Raw genomic sequence first — 13,558 nt, 5'->3', positions numbered from 1 at the left:
TCAAAATTACACATAAAGCTGGTATTACTGAACAGGACAAAAATGCTAGTTGTAGCAGTGAATGAGTTTGCAAGCTATGAAACATCAAGGGTTTAAAGTTCCCAAGAAATAATGGAATTTTTAAGGGAATTTTTTATGATACCTTGATTACTATAGAGTATATTGCTATCTAAGTGAAAAAATAAATCAAAATGAAGACTAAATCGCATATTTTCTTCTTTCTTGCTGTTACCAGGTGAAGCAAATGTTAATTAGATCTCAGTTTGCTTGTACTTACAAAGATGACTGCATGATAAGCAAGGATAAATGGAATAATGTTAATACAGCATCAAAGGCTTTGTGTGTTCTTCACATGGAAAATGACCTTTCTGGTAGTTGACCTTATTTGAACAATTTAAAAACAATTTAATTTTAGTGTACTAATTGATTTTAACTTAAGTAAAAATAGATTTTTTTTTTACAAAATATGAAATGTGAAATGTAAAGGTTTATATTTTTGAAGACCTGACTTTTTTTAAGAAGTTAAATCTAATTACAAATTTATATACAGGAATAGGACACAATTTGATTTAAGTAAGTATATTTAAGAAATGACTTGTAGCATTTAAGGAAATGCATTCTATTTTTTGTAGGGATAAAAAGTGATATGGTAAAATGAGAAGAAATGTGATAGTAATACAGCTATATTTGTTAATCATGTAACTTATAGCATTGTTTGATTGTAAATCATAAATTTTTGAATATTCTTTAGCTATTTAAAAAGTTTTTTGTAAAATTCTCATGTGTGATAGTATTAAGTATTATATAATTTTTTTCCTCTTTTCATCTTGCATAACAGAAGGTGCAGATTCATCTGTTGGAAGACCAACAATTGGAGCAAGTTCTGGAAATGTTCATCTGGACAAAAGTAAAAATGAAGTAGCAAGAAAATCAAGTAGTCAGACTGGAAATAAAAACTCAAAAAGGAAACAGGTGGATCTGGATGATGAAAATATTCTCTGTGATAATGGAAATGAACCACTTCAACATAAAAATGTTAAGATACCTAAGACATCAAAAGATTTGCTAAGTAAATTGGATGGCAAACTAGTCAGAGTAGCAAAAAGCAACAAGTGTACCACCAAAGACAAATTGATTACTGGCCAGACAAAGTTAACTCAGTTTTTTAGACTATGAATTTGTCTTTTATGTGCTTTAGATTTATGCATGTATAAAACCATTCAAAAGGCATCTACTTTATTTTTAAGAGATCAAGGCGTAAATTATGGTGTTTTATTATTTTGGACTGCAGTGTATGTAAGGTTAGTATGTTAGGCATTGTTTAAAAAATACTAGTAAGTCATAATTATGCAGAATATTCACAAAGTTTAATGCACAGATAAAGCATATCATATAGGTTACTGATATATCTTAATACCACTTTCTTTTAAAACAAACATTTAAAATAATACAAGTCATAGTAACATTAATGGCTTTTCCCCCACAGGCAATTAAATGATTTTTTTTTCTTCTGAAAAGGTGATGTGGACCAACAAGTATCATCAGACTTGCCAACAAGGTCGATAGACTCTTCCCAGCATACACCTGAGCACTGAAGGGAAAAAAAATTAAAATTGTTTAAACTACCATTATCACACAAAATTGATTAGAAATAGAAGAATGGATCTAGTATAGCTAATTCTGAGTAAATCAAAATTATAATAACTAATTAATTACTTTTTAATCTCATATTTTTGGCAGAGGTCACTTAATATCAGGTGTAAACTGAACCATGGTCTTGTTTGATTTTGTTATGATTGGACCCAAATTCAGTTAAACACAGAGTTCTGTTTTATGGTATTAAGATACAAGAATTGAATTTTAAAAAGACTACTCACTGTCAAAATCTCTCCTTCCTATAGGAAATTTAGCTGAGTTTTCTTCATCCCCAATTTCTCTCTTTTCTTGTGTTGATTCAGTATTTTGAACTTCATTCTCAGCTGGAAAAGCTACAGATCCTTTTAGTGCAAGATAAGGTTTTATAGCCAGATTCAGTGGCAGACCATGATTTAAGAAATTATGTTTGGAACCTGTGGTCTGTAAAGAAAAGGTTGATTTGTGTTTTAGCTGTTTTATTGGGAATGGAACTATCATACAATTGTATAATATTCTTATTGATCAATTCAAAGATGCTCTGCACTGTTTTGAGTCTTTAAAAATACCTTAGATACAAGGTTTTCAGGAAAAAACCCTTTTGATAAAGAGGTGTTTTTTAGGACAAAAGAACAACCTGGTATGTATGAAATTTCATTAATTGTTCTAATGCATATTGTGGCTATTTTCACATAGTTCTGCTTATAAAAAGTATTGACTTTACTTTCAAAGAATTCATAAAAATCATTCAAATTCCGTTGAAATAAAGGACAGATCACATTGCCACTTACCTTTGAATCTTTGTTCTCCTCATCATTCATAAAACTGCTCTCATCATTTTTATATTGCTCCAGGGAAGGAACAACCACCGATTTTTCTGCAGTATCTTCCTTCTGAAAGGCTTTCCCTAGCCTCAACGCTTTAAATACCATGTCATCTTCTAAATTACTTATTGACTTGGATGCTGAAAGTAAGACGCCTTGAGAAAGCAAAGAAAAAGTTAGTATTAGTATGTAGGAAGAGAAACTCATTTTTGCCATTCTTAGTTTGATGTTTGCATAGAGTAAAACAAGGATGTATAAAATGAAGTAAAATTTCTCAGTCAACCTGCTTTGTAAATGATTCCTACCTTTATATATTTTCCAGTTTGAATAGAAAGCACTTGAAAGACGTAGATTTTCATCATTTTAGAAATGACTCATCAGATAGAAGCTAACTTTTTGTATAGCTGCTAATACCTATTTTGTTTTGGGTTTAGTGGCATGTTTATTTCTAGTGTGAATTTTCTCAGAATCTCATTAAGATCCTTGGTAGAATGCTTTGTGTTGAAGAGATTATGGTCTCTTGAAAGAGATTGTTATTAAGGAAGACCACAGGAAATCAGGCTCTCCACATTCTGTTTCCCTCTGTATATTTTCTGATTAAGTAAAATATTAAAACTAAAGTTTTTTCTTTCACTCAGGATAATAAGGATAAAAGTTTAAATACTTTTAATCCTGATTAAATTGATACAATCTTCAGAAAGGATTTTTTTTTCTGTAAGTGCTTGATAGAGTCTATGATGTTTAAAGTATATATGCCTGTTAGTATGAACAAAAAGTCATTCATGCTATATATAAAATTGACCTGTCAGGTGTGTTTTATCTCTTTATTCACAAAAGGATATTACTGATACTTATTAATGAATTTAGCAATTAATGAGTAAGAAGTCCATGAAGAGAATAGTTATGTGCTCCGTAAATATTAATTTTGAATGAGTATGTTGTATGATTTTTAATTAAACATCCCAGAGTTAATTTCTAATTTTAATTTCTGATTTTAATAAGAGAATGCATTCTTGTATATACTGTCTAGTATCTATGTGCCATAGTTTTTCTAGGGTTTATTTCCAGTTATGGAATTGCTGGGTCATGGAAATATGTGCATATTTAGCTTTATGATGCCAAAATGGTTACAGAATAATAGTAACCAATTTAACCTCCCTCTTGCAGGGTTATGAGAGTTCTTATTGCTCCATTTCATAGTTATCTTATTGTCCTTTTAATTTGTGTTTCTTTAATTACCAAAGAGGTTGAATGTTCTTTCATATGCTTATGAGTTGTTTATCTTTCCTTTTATGTAAATTGCTTTTGAAAGAAAAATTTGCCTATTCTTCTGCTGGGTTTGCTTTTTTCTTATTGATTCATGGGAGTTCTTTATATATGCTGGAGATTAATTCTTTGTTAGTTATATGTGTTTTAAATATTTTTTCTCACATATACGTCTTGCCTTTTGGACCCCTTTATTGTGTCTTTTGGTGAACCAAACTCCTTAATTTTAATGTTTAAATTTTTTTCTTTTTATGGGTAGTATTTTTAATGTTATTTAGAAATCCTTCCCAGCCTTGAGATCATTAATATATTTCTATATATTCTAAAAGTTTAAATATTTTGACTTTCAAATTTCAATTTTTAATTCATCTAGAATTTTGTATATAAGAGATCCGTTTTTACTTTTTCCAAATGTCCTTGTATATTTCTTGAATAACTTATTCTGTCCCCACTAATTTGTAGTAGCATCTCTGCAGTACATTAGGTTTCTATATGTGTGGGTCTCTTTTTGAGCTATTTCCCTGAAGGATTTCAGTTAATCCTTAACTCCAGGATCTTAATGCCAAATCTATAGTCTTAATTATTATAACTTCAAAATAATTTTTGGTATCTAGTAGGTCAGGTTTCTCAGCCCCGTATTCACCCACCAGTTTTTTTTTTTTTCCTACAGCAGTTCCTTGGCTATTTTTGTCCATTTATTTTCCAGGTAAATCTTAAAATCAGCGTTTCAAGTTCTGTGAGAAACTTTGATGGGATTTTGAAGGGAATTACTTTGGTTCTATAGGTTAATTTTGGAGGGGAATTGACACCCTTAAGATAATTTATTTTCTTATTCATAAACATGGTACTTTTCCTTATTTATTTAGATCTTCTGTAATCTCTTAATGACATTTTGTTTTTTCCATAAAAATCTTACATTTCATTTGTTGCAGGAATTTAATTGTTTCTAATTTAATTACAATTAACCTCCTTATTTTTAGTTACTATAAATGGTATCTCTTAAACATTTACCTTTTCTAACATTGCTGGTTTGTACGCATGCAATTGGCTTTTGTTTAGTGCTCTTATATACAAAAATCTTGTTAGACTCTTTTAATTCCAATAGTTTATGAATGTATTAATTCTTTGTGATTTTCTATGTTGATATAAATAATAAAATAATGATATTTTATTTCCTCCTTACAAGTCTTATACACGTGTGTGTGTGTCTGTCTGTCTGTCAGTGGGTGCATACACACCGACTAAAACCTCCAATGAATAAAAACCTCCAGTAAATGCTGGACATGGAGATAACAGATGTCTTACTGAGTTTTTTGTCTGCATAAACCATCAATTACTTAGGGAAATATTTGCAAGTCTTTTACTATGGTAATGGGCTTATCTAATTCTATTTGTAGTTTTTAGTTTTTGATTTATTTATTTATTTTGAGCTTACATTATTAGGACATTCAACTTGGAAGTTGTTACATCTTCCTTATAAACCAAACCATGTATCATGACCCTCTCTAGCTTTAATGATGTGTCTATTACTATCACTTTTCTTTTATCACCTATATGTTTTACATGTGTCTGTTGTAAATAATGTACAGCTGAATTTGGAATTTTTATTCTGACAATCCTTGTCTTTTACTTGGAGAGTTTTGTCCATTTACATTTTTCTGTTTACTGAATTACTAATGTTCAGTACTACTTTCTTCTTTTGTGATTTTTATTTGTTCTTATATGTTTCCTCCCACCTTCTTGCCTTCTGATTTAAGTTTAGTCTATTTTTCATTTTTTTAAAGGGTATACTAGACATTTTAATATCATCTTCAGTTATTTACATTTAATCAGTATTTCTGTCCTTCTCCTAAATAATGTAAAGACATTAGAATCCTTAACTTCTGGCACTACTATTCCTAATTTGTATGCTATTATTTTCAAAGAGTTAAGTTCTATCTTGATTTTTCAATGAAACAAATTAGGGATTATTTTGTACAGTTAACTAATGTTTAGATTTACCTACAAGTTTGCTATTTTTGTTCTCACCATTCCCTTTTATATCCGAGATCTTTCTTTGACAACCATTTATCTTCTTTCTGAAATACATCTTTCTGAGGTATACTAAGTTAGATGCTTAGTGAGAGTCTGTTAGTATGAACTAAGTTTTGTTTTAATTAAATGTTTTCTGCTATTCTTGAAAAATAGTTTCAGTGACTATAAAATTACTCAGTAGACAATTATTTTCTCTTAGTACTTGATCATTATTTCAATTTCTTTTGATTTTTATTGTTACTACAGAAAATTCAGCTATTGGTTTTAATCATGATTCCTTTATAAATAATCTCTGTATTCTATCTGGCTGTTTGTAAAATCTTCTCTTTGGCTTCCATGTTGTGCAGTTTCACATGATGTGTCTGGAAATGGATTTCTTATAATTTATCTTGGCTCAGATTTTTGAATCTGAGGGTTGATGTTTTTCATGAATTCTGGAAAAGTGTTAGTTACTATTTCTTTGGATAGTGCCTCTCTCCTGTTGTCTGTTTCTCCTTATGGAATTCCCAGTAAATATGTATTGGACCTCCTGCTCACTCTTTCCACCATATCTTATGACCTCTCTTTTCTATTTTCTCTTTCTCTGTGCTACACTTTAAATAATTTCTTTGGAGTTGTTTTCCAGTTCACCAGTGTACTTTTACTTGTATCTAATCTGCTGTTTAACCTGTGTATTGAGCTTTTAATTTAACTTCTTATATTTTTTATTTTTATAAGTTCTAGTTGGTTCCTTTTTAGATTATGGTTTTCTATTTTTTTATTCATATTTTCAATCTCTTCTATTGTTTTAAATATGTTAAACATTTATTTTATATTTGTATCTAGTTGTTTCAGTATCTGCTGTCTTTGCCTGTCTGATCCGCAGTTTGTTATTTCTGTTGTTCCTGGCTTATAGTATCTTCTTCATGTATTTAGCAAATTTTCATTTTGCACATATATTTATTAAATTGTATCCAAAGGAATTTTTGAAATTCCTGTGTTTTCTTGTGCCAGGCACCTGGAGTACTACCAATAGAGGGCCACTTTAAACCAAAATTTCTTCTTGAGGCTTTTCAGGCCACAGAATCAGTGCAAATACCAAACTAAATTAGTATTCTTTTCTCATTAGGAATTATCAGGATAATATATATATATTCCCCCCCCCCCCCCGCCTCTTCTGCTCAGAGCCACTCCCAACACAGGCATGTTTTCTTCTACTAGCTGCATTTTTTTCAGAGTACTTTATGGGGGTTCCCAGCTTTACTTGGGAGTTTCTGGTCTGATCTCTCACTTACATAGGTCCTAAGCTTTGTCTTCTGTTCCAGCATATGTGGGCCATTAAAACCAGGTGTTAGGCCACCAGGAATCCACAGAATCTCTCAGCGTGAATGCAGCCTCTAATTCTTGCTAACTCCTATGAAATATTGCACTTTCTCTTTTCTGGCCTTCTATGGTTTTCCCGAGTTTACCGCCAGTCCAGCCATACTTTATAAAAGATTTTTCATCTAGCATTTTTAAGGAATTTTTTTACTGAGTGGTGTTTTCTGTGCAAGTAGTCTGCCATATTGCTGGAAATGGATGTCTCAATTCATTTTTTAGTGGAAAATTCTCTCTGCAAGGGAATTTGAATCCATTTGCACAAACTGTGTATGTACTGTATATTAAATTACTTCCTTTTAAACTCATGGGTCTGTATTTCAAATTCTTAAATGGTGCTGTTTAACATTCTAATTTCTTTTAAGTGTATTTGATCAGAGATGGGCAAAGTTAGCTGCTAATTCTCTTGGGGACTATTTAAATCTAATTAGCCATATATTTCCTGAGAGTATATTTATAAATAAAAGACTCTGAAGTCATCTGACTTCACTGCTTTTAGAGCTTCTTTATTTTTTTAATGTTGTTAACTATGCCCAGGTTTGTTTCTCAGGGTATTAACCTGCTTTGGAGTTAATCTACAAAAGTCCTTGTTAGTGGTAACCTTTTTTCCTTAGCTCTTGTTCTGGAAGTATAAATATTAATAATTATGGATTTTGTTTTAAATTTCTACCAGATGAATTGGTTTGGCCAATCCTCACCCAAATTGGGACCAAATCCAAACCATTTTGACAGTTTAGAAAAGTTAGTTAATGTTTTCCTTTATTTTGCTAAAATTGTCGTAGTCTCTGAACATTATGAGCCCATAACCATTTAATTATGGAGTTAGTTGCCAATTTTTTTTAATGATAATTTTTTTTCAAGTTTGGTTACTCTGATGTGCAATGGAGCATAGTAGATTTCTTTTCCATTGATGCTGAAAATTAAGTGTCCCCAAGTGGTAGAAAGGAACTTTGAAGAAAAAACTATTGCCAGATGGGCTTGGGTGCCTCAGAAAACCTTGGAAAGGCAAAAAGTTTATACCAAATGCTATCTTCATTTTCTGAAGAACTACTTACTAACATCATAGGTTTATAAATGACTTTGTTGAAATTCTCTTTCCTTCAATTAACATATCTTTGCCATTTGATGCCAGTAAATTCAATGCAAGTAAGATTAGGGATTGGTCATTGTTTTACTGAGAACCCTGAATTTCTTATTGGCTAATTTTAATTGGCCAAGATTGCTCACTTATATTATCAAAAGATAAAAGAAAACTTAGAATTCCTTCTAAAATTTATACAGTGGATAACTTATATACTTCCACCTAGATTTTACCATTAATATATTACTACACTTGTTTTATTATCTATTCATCTTTCTATCCCTCCGTTAATCATCTTATTCTTTTAATGCATTTCAAAATATATTACACATATTAGTATGTTTTTCACTAAATACTTCAACATGCATATCGTGTTAACTAGAATTTACTATTTAGAATTTTTTCTTTTAAGATAAAATTTACAAAAAATGAAATGTACAAATCATAAGTGTACATTTGCTAACTTTTGACATATGCATATACCTATGTAACCCACACTTCTTTCAAGATAAGACATTGCCATCACCCTAGAAAGTTACCTCTTGCCTCTTCCTAGTGAATTGCCACCACTTACCCACCTCTACTTCTCACCCTTACCTTTTGCTCTGAGGACATCACTGTTTCTGTAAGCAGCTTTTGGCAGGAAGGAGCTCTTTGATAGAGAGCTCTCTGCAGGAGGTCCCTTTTGTCTTGTCACTAATCTTAAAGTAGGCACCCCCGTGCTCTACTGATCTCTAGCTCTAGCACACTTTTCAGATTTTTTGATCACAGAATACCTTGCCTTACATGTTGGTGATATAGGAAAATGAATGTGGGGTGAGAATGGCCATGTCCCAGGTTTCAGTTGAGCCCCTGGGACGTGCCCCACTTGGCTTCATGCAGGAAAGAATTCAAGAGCAAGCTACAGTTGAGTAAAGTTAGGTTTATTCAGAGAGTTACATACTCTATAGAGTGCAGGCTGTTTCAGAAGATAAGAGGAAGGCCATGAGGTATGGGGATTGGGTGCTTAGTTTAAAGTAAAAGTAGTTACACACTCCATAGACAGAATGTGAGCCATCTTACTCAGAAGGGAAAGCATCCACAAGGTGTGGGGGTTGTTAGTTTTTATGGGCTTAATAACTTCATATGCTAACAAGTGGGAGGATTATTTCTACTACTTTAAGGGAAGAGGCTGGGATTCCCAGGAATTGGGCCACTGCCCACTTTTTGACCTTTTATAATTAGCCTTGAAACTGTCATGGTGCCTGTAGGAGTGTCATTTATCATGCTAATATATTACAATGAATGTATAATGAAGCTCAAGGTCTACTGGAAATCAAATCTCCCACCATCTTGGGCCTCAAGGCCTGCTGGGAGTTGAATCTTATGCCATCTTGGTGTTAATTGCTGTGTCATTCTTTGAATGGCTGTGCCCTGCCTCCTTCCTTCCTATCTCATTGGTTCTTTCCATTCTTCTTCCAAAGGAGTAGAATAAGTAATTAACAGATGACCAGATCTCTTCCCTAGCTTCCCCTTCAGTAATCTCGCAAACAAACAGTGTGAACAAGATAGCATCTAAAGAAAGATCACAAGATGTTGACAAGCTTGCTCTCAGAGGGCCCTGTACTTTCTCTTAAGGCTTTATGGTTTTAACTTTTACATTTAAGTCTATGATTCACGTAAAATTAGTTTTTGTGTATGGTATGAATGTGAGTTAGGGCTTACATTCCTTTTTTCATATGGATAACATGATGTTTAGGCATGATTTGTTGAAAAGATTCTCTTTCCCCCATTGTGTTCCTTTGGTGCCTTTATCAAAAATTAGATGACCAAAAGTATAGACCGATTTTAGGGCCATCTAAATTGTTCATTGATCTAATTGTTGCTTCTTATCTCAGTACCACATTATCTTGGTTACTATAGTTTTACAGTAATGTTGAAGAGTGTAAATGACTCAACTTGTTTCATTTTCAAAACTATGGCTATTCTGTGTCTCAACAAACTTCATGTTTGAAATAATAGAGTATATTCTCTTATTATGCTGGAATTAAACAAAATTAATAACAGAAAAATAGCTAAGACTGTAAGTGTTAATACTAAGCAATGTACTTTTGAATATTGTGTGGTTCAAGAAGACAATCGCAATAGAGATAAGATATTTTGAACTGAAGATAATGAAAATACTGCATAACTTGGATTCAGTTAATGTGGCACTTACAGGGAAATGTATAGCTCTAAAACACATATTTTAGAAAATAAAGATTTTAAAAATCAATGATTTAAGCTTACATCTTAAGTAATTAGTGAAAGAACAAAGATAAAGATTAATAAATTAATGACTTGTAGCAAGACTGATCAAGAAAGAAAAGACAAACACAAGTTACTGACATCAGTTATGTAAAGAGGGAACACTGCTGCAGATCTTATAGACATTAAAAAGATAGTAAATGAATATTATGAACAACTTTTTGTGAAGAAATTTGACAATTTAGATGAGCTGTATCAAGAATTGGCAAACTTCTGTAAAGAGCCAGATGGTAAATATTTTAGGTTTTGTGGACCACCATGCAATCACATCTATTCAGTTCTTCCATTGCAGCACAAAATCAGCTGTACACAGTATGTGATGATTGGGTATGCCTGTGTCCCAGTAAAACTATTTACAAATACAGACAGGCTGAGGGCCATAGTTTGCTGACCCCTGAACTAGACAAATGCTGTAGGCAAAAAGACATAAGACTGGCACAAGAAGAAATAGAAAATTTAAATATTTCTATATCTATTAAAGAAATTGAATCTATAAATTACAACCCTTTGTCACAAAGAAAACTCTAGGCTTAAATGGCTTTACTGGTAAATTATTCCAAATGATAATACCAATCTTACAAAAACGCTATCAGAAAATAGGATAAGTAGAAACAGTTTCTGTGTTAGCTTTCTAATGCATCAACCTGGCTAGACTGAATTCCATTTTCCAAAATTTCTTTCTCTTTATGTTTCTAGTTGGAGTGGGCCACGAGAGACATTCTTATGTGAGATTTGGAAGACAGAAGTGAAGCAGCGACCATTTTATAGCTCACATAACGGTATTACTTATCTGTCAGCTCACCTGGTTAGTTTGGGGCAGACTGCAATTCCCCTGAATGCACATTCCATTTCTCTGTCTCCTGGGGGGTGTGTGTGTGTGTGTGTGTTGTTCTGTCATAAAGACACTTTACATACCATCTTTGTCATATGCAGCAAGACCTGATAGGAGTTTGTCTGTCATTGGTTTCAACTTGCTTGTGGATTCCAGATTATGCTTGTTCTTCCCTACTTTACATCCATCTTTCCTTCTCAACTGCCTGAGGCCCTGTGGACTCCAGCGTCAGACGAACAATCTTATGGAGACTGCTTAATTAGCTTCTACCATTGCACAAGATCAAATCCCTACAACAAATTGTATAAATATATTTATATCTGCATATATGTGTGTGTAGTTCTGCTTCTCTGAATCTTGATACATTTACCAGCTCTTTATGAGTCTAGCATAAACTTCGTACCAAAACCTGACAAGGGTATTACAAAAAGGGAAAATTAGAGGCCAGTCTTTCTCATGAGCATAGATACAAAAATCCTAAACAAAATATTATCAAACATAATCCAGTTATATGAAAAAGATCATATTTCATGACCAGGTGAATTTTATTTCAGCAATGTAAAGTGGTTTAACTTTCAAAAAGTCAAATTCATTAAATGAATAAAGGAGGAAAAAACATGATTGCCTCAATAAATGAAGGAAAGCACAGTGATCAGCTGTGCCAAATACTACTGGCTGAGAAAGACGAGAACGGAGAATTCATCTTTGATTTGGGCATGTGGTAGTAACTGGTGACCTTGAAGTCTCAATGATGCTGGTAGAGACTGAACCCCAATAGAAGAGGATTTGAGAAAGAATAGGAAGAGAATAAACAGAGATGGTGAATGAAAACAATATGCCAACGATTTACACTGAGGAACGCAGAATAATTGGACAGTGGACAGAAAAGGGTGTGATGCCAAGGGAAGATTTCTACATAAAGATGGAAGATATTATAGCATGGTCATAATGAAGAGAAAGAAGTGGCATTGCTAAATTTGTGGGATTGAAATAACAGAAAGTTTTACATGCTATTGACAGTGTGAAATAAAAACATTTATTCCTGTTCCCAACATTTAAGTATGTGTGGTGGTAAAAAGATCAATGAAATGGAGAAGGCTATAAGGGTGTTTATTACCCAGAAGTCATTGTACAAAGATCGGAGAGGGAGGAGAGAGGAAGCACAGAGCTGTTCGGAGATGAGAGTGTGGGGGAGATAGATGAGTAGATTGGCTCACATCTGGGTGGAGAACAAGGACAACAGGGTATATGGGGGGTGGGCTTGTACGGCAAGAGAGTTAGTCCTGGTATTTCCTTAGAAGGGAGTTCTCCCCCTTCCCCTCCCTCTCCCCATTCTCCTCCCCCTCAGAGTGTGTGTGGTGTTTCTGTAGTTGGCAGGAAAGGATAGTTCCTGGTGGACATTTAGGACAAAATTTGGCCGTGGAATTAGAAGGTTACACTTCTGAGAGAGTTTGAATCTTATTGCTGAGTTGTCTCCATTCTTTCTGGGAAGAATCATTTTGAGTCTGTCTTTAACTTGAAGGTTCAGAGAAGATATTCAAGGCTTCCAGAACCCAGGCTTATGGGGAATACTTAGAGATTGTTCACTAATGTGAGGCCCAGCTGAATTGTGGAGGCCATAAGGCTCTTCAGTTTTGTTCAGACAGTGGGCGTGGGTAGGGTTTCTTCACACCATGCTCAATGCAGTGACTTGTGGAATAGCAGGTAGGAGATGTGGGGAGAGTTAGTGATGCTTTGCTGGAATTAGCCTAGTGAATATGAGATCAGGTGAGTAGGATCATTGGTATCCTCAAGTGTTGTTCCAGTGTTGCAGCTGCTAACTGTGAGTTAATCAATATGAATACTTACATTGCTGCAATATGTATTTGAATTATGGGCCTGCCTTGCATACAGTTTCTTCATTTTAGTTAATTGTGTAAAAATGTGAATTCATCTCTGTCTATGAAGGCTAATGAACTCTCTGTTTCCCTGAGTCTCATAACTAGATGATATGTTGCCATTAGTATCATATAAACAGAATAAAATTTTTTAAAGAACCAAATGAATAGCCAGTTCTAGTCAATTATATATTACCAATTTTTAGAGCTTAGGATAATATCTTAAGAATTGCCTTAAAACCTTTATGTCACAAATCAAGATATAAGTAACATCAAGAGTTACATGAACATGCTTCAGATTATGTTTCTGGCCAGATTTTTCAACTGTCTTGCAAAGATGACTCTTGGATATTGTTTTGATTCTTGGCAG

The 13,558-nt window shown here is 33.2% G+C and overlaps 2 protein-coding genes across 5 annotated transcripts in view; one reads left to right on the top strand and one right to left on the bottom strand.

Annotated features, from left to right (window-relative positions):
• The window catches only part of PARPBP (PARP1 binding protein), a 63,761-nt gene extending 51,790 nt beyond the window's left edge, over positions 1-11,971 (top strand). For 2 of the 4 annotated variants that reach the window (XM_032493491.1, XM_006186044.3), the window contains exons 10-11: positions 236-371; positions 839-5,143. In XM_032493491.1, the coding sequence (XP_032349382.1) occupies positions 236-371; positions 839-1,176 (474 nt within the window). In that variant the 3' untranslated portion in view covers positions 1,177-5,143. Of the gene's footprint in view, positions 1-235; positions 372-838; positions 5,144-11,175 lie in introns of those variants that run through there. The other 2 variants (XR_004324686.1, XM_032493492.1) reach the window with 2 other exon arrangements.
• PMCH (pro-melanin concentrating hormone) lies at positions 1,349-2,701 on the bottom strand. Its single transcript, XM_006186045.3, has 3 exons — positions 2,424-2,701; positions 1,878-2,076; positions 1,349-1,591 (listed from the first exon to the last, which is right to left on the bottom strand). The coding sequence occupies exons 1-3, from the start codon at positions 2,670-2,672 to the stop codon at positions 1,542-1,544; spliced, it is 498 nt and encodes a 165-aa protein (XP_006186107.1). The 5' UTR covers positions 2,673-2,701; the 3' UTR covers positions 1,349-1,541.
• Positions 11,972-13,558: the final 1,587 nt, after the last annotated feature.

This window comes from Camelus ferus, chromosome 12 (genome assembly GCF_009834535.1).
Source record: "Camelus ferus isolate YT-003-E chromosome 12, BCGSAC_Cfer_1.0, whole genome shotgun sequence".
Lineage (NCBI taxonomy): Eukaryota > Metazoa > Chordata > Mammalia > Artiodactyla > Camelidae > Camelus > Camelus ferus.
Note: the sequence above shows the minus strand (reverse complement) of the source record. Positions and strands in the feature narration are given on the sequence as shown.

What these genes read in the sequence shown, in the direction of transcription:
- PMCH (XM_006186045.3), bottom strand. Translation starts at nt 2,672, where the DNA reads ATGGCAAAAATGAGTTTCTCTTCCTACATACTAATACTAACTTTTTCT. An exon ending in AGGAGAACAAAGATTCAAAG is followed by an intron (nt 2,077 to 2,423) that starts GTAAGTGGCAAT and finishes TTTTCTTTACAG; the next exon opens with ACCACAGGTTCCAAACATAA. An exon ending in AGGAAGGAGAGATTTTGACA is followed by an intron (nt 1,592 to 1,877) that starts GTGAGTAGTCTT and finishes TTTTCCCTTCAG; the next exon opens with TGCTCAGGTGTATGCTGGGA.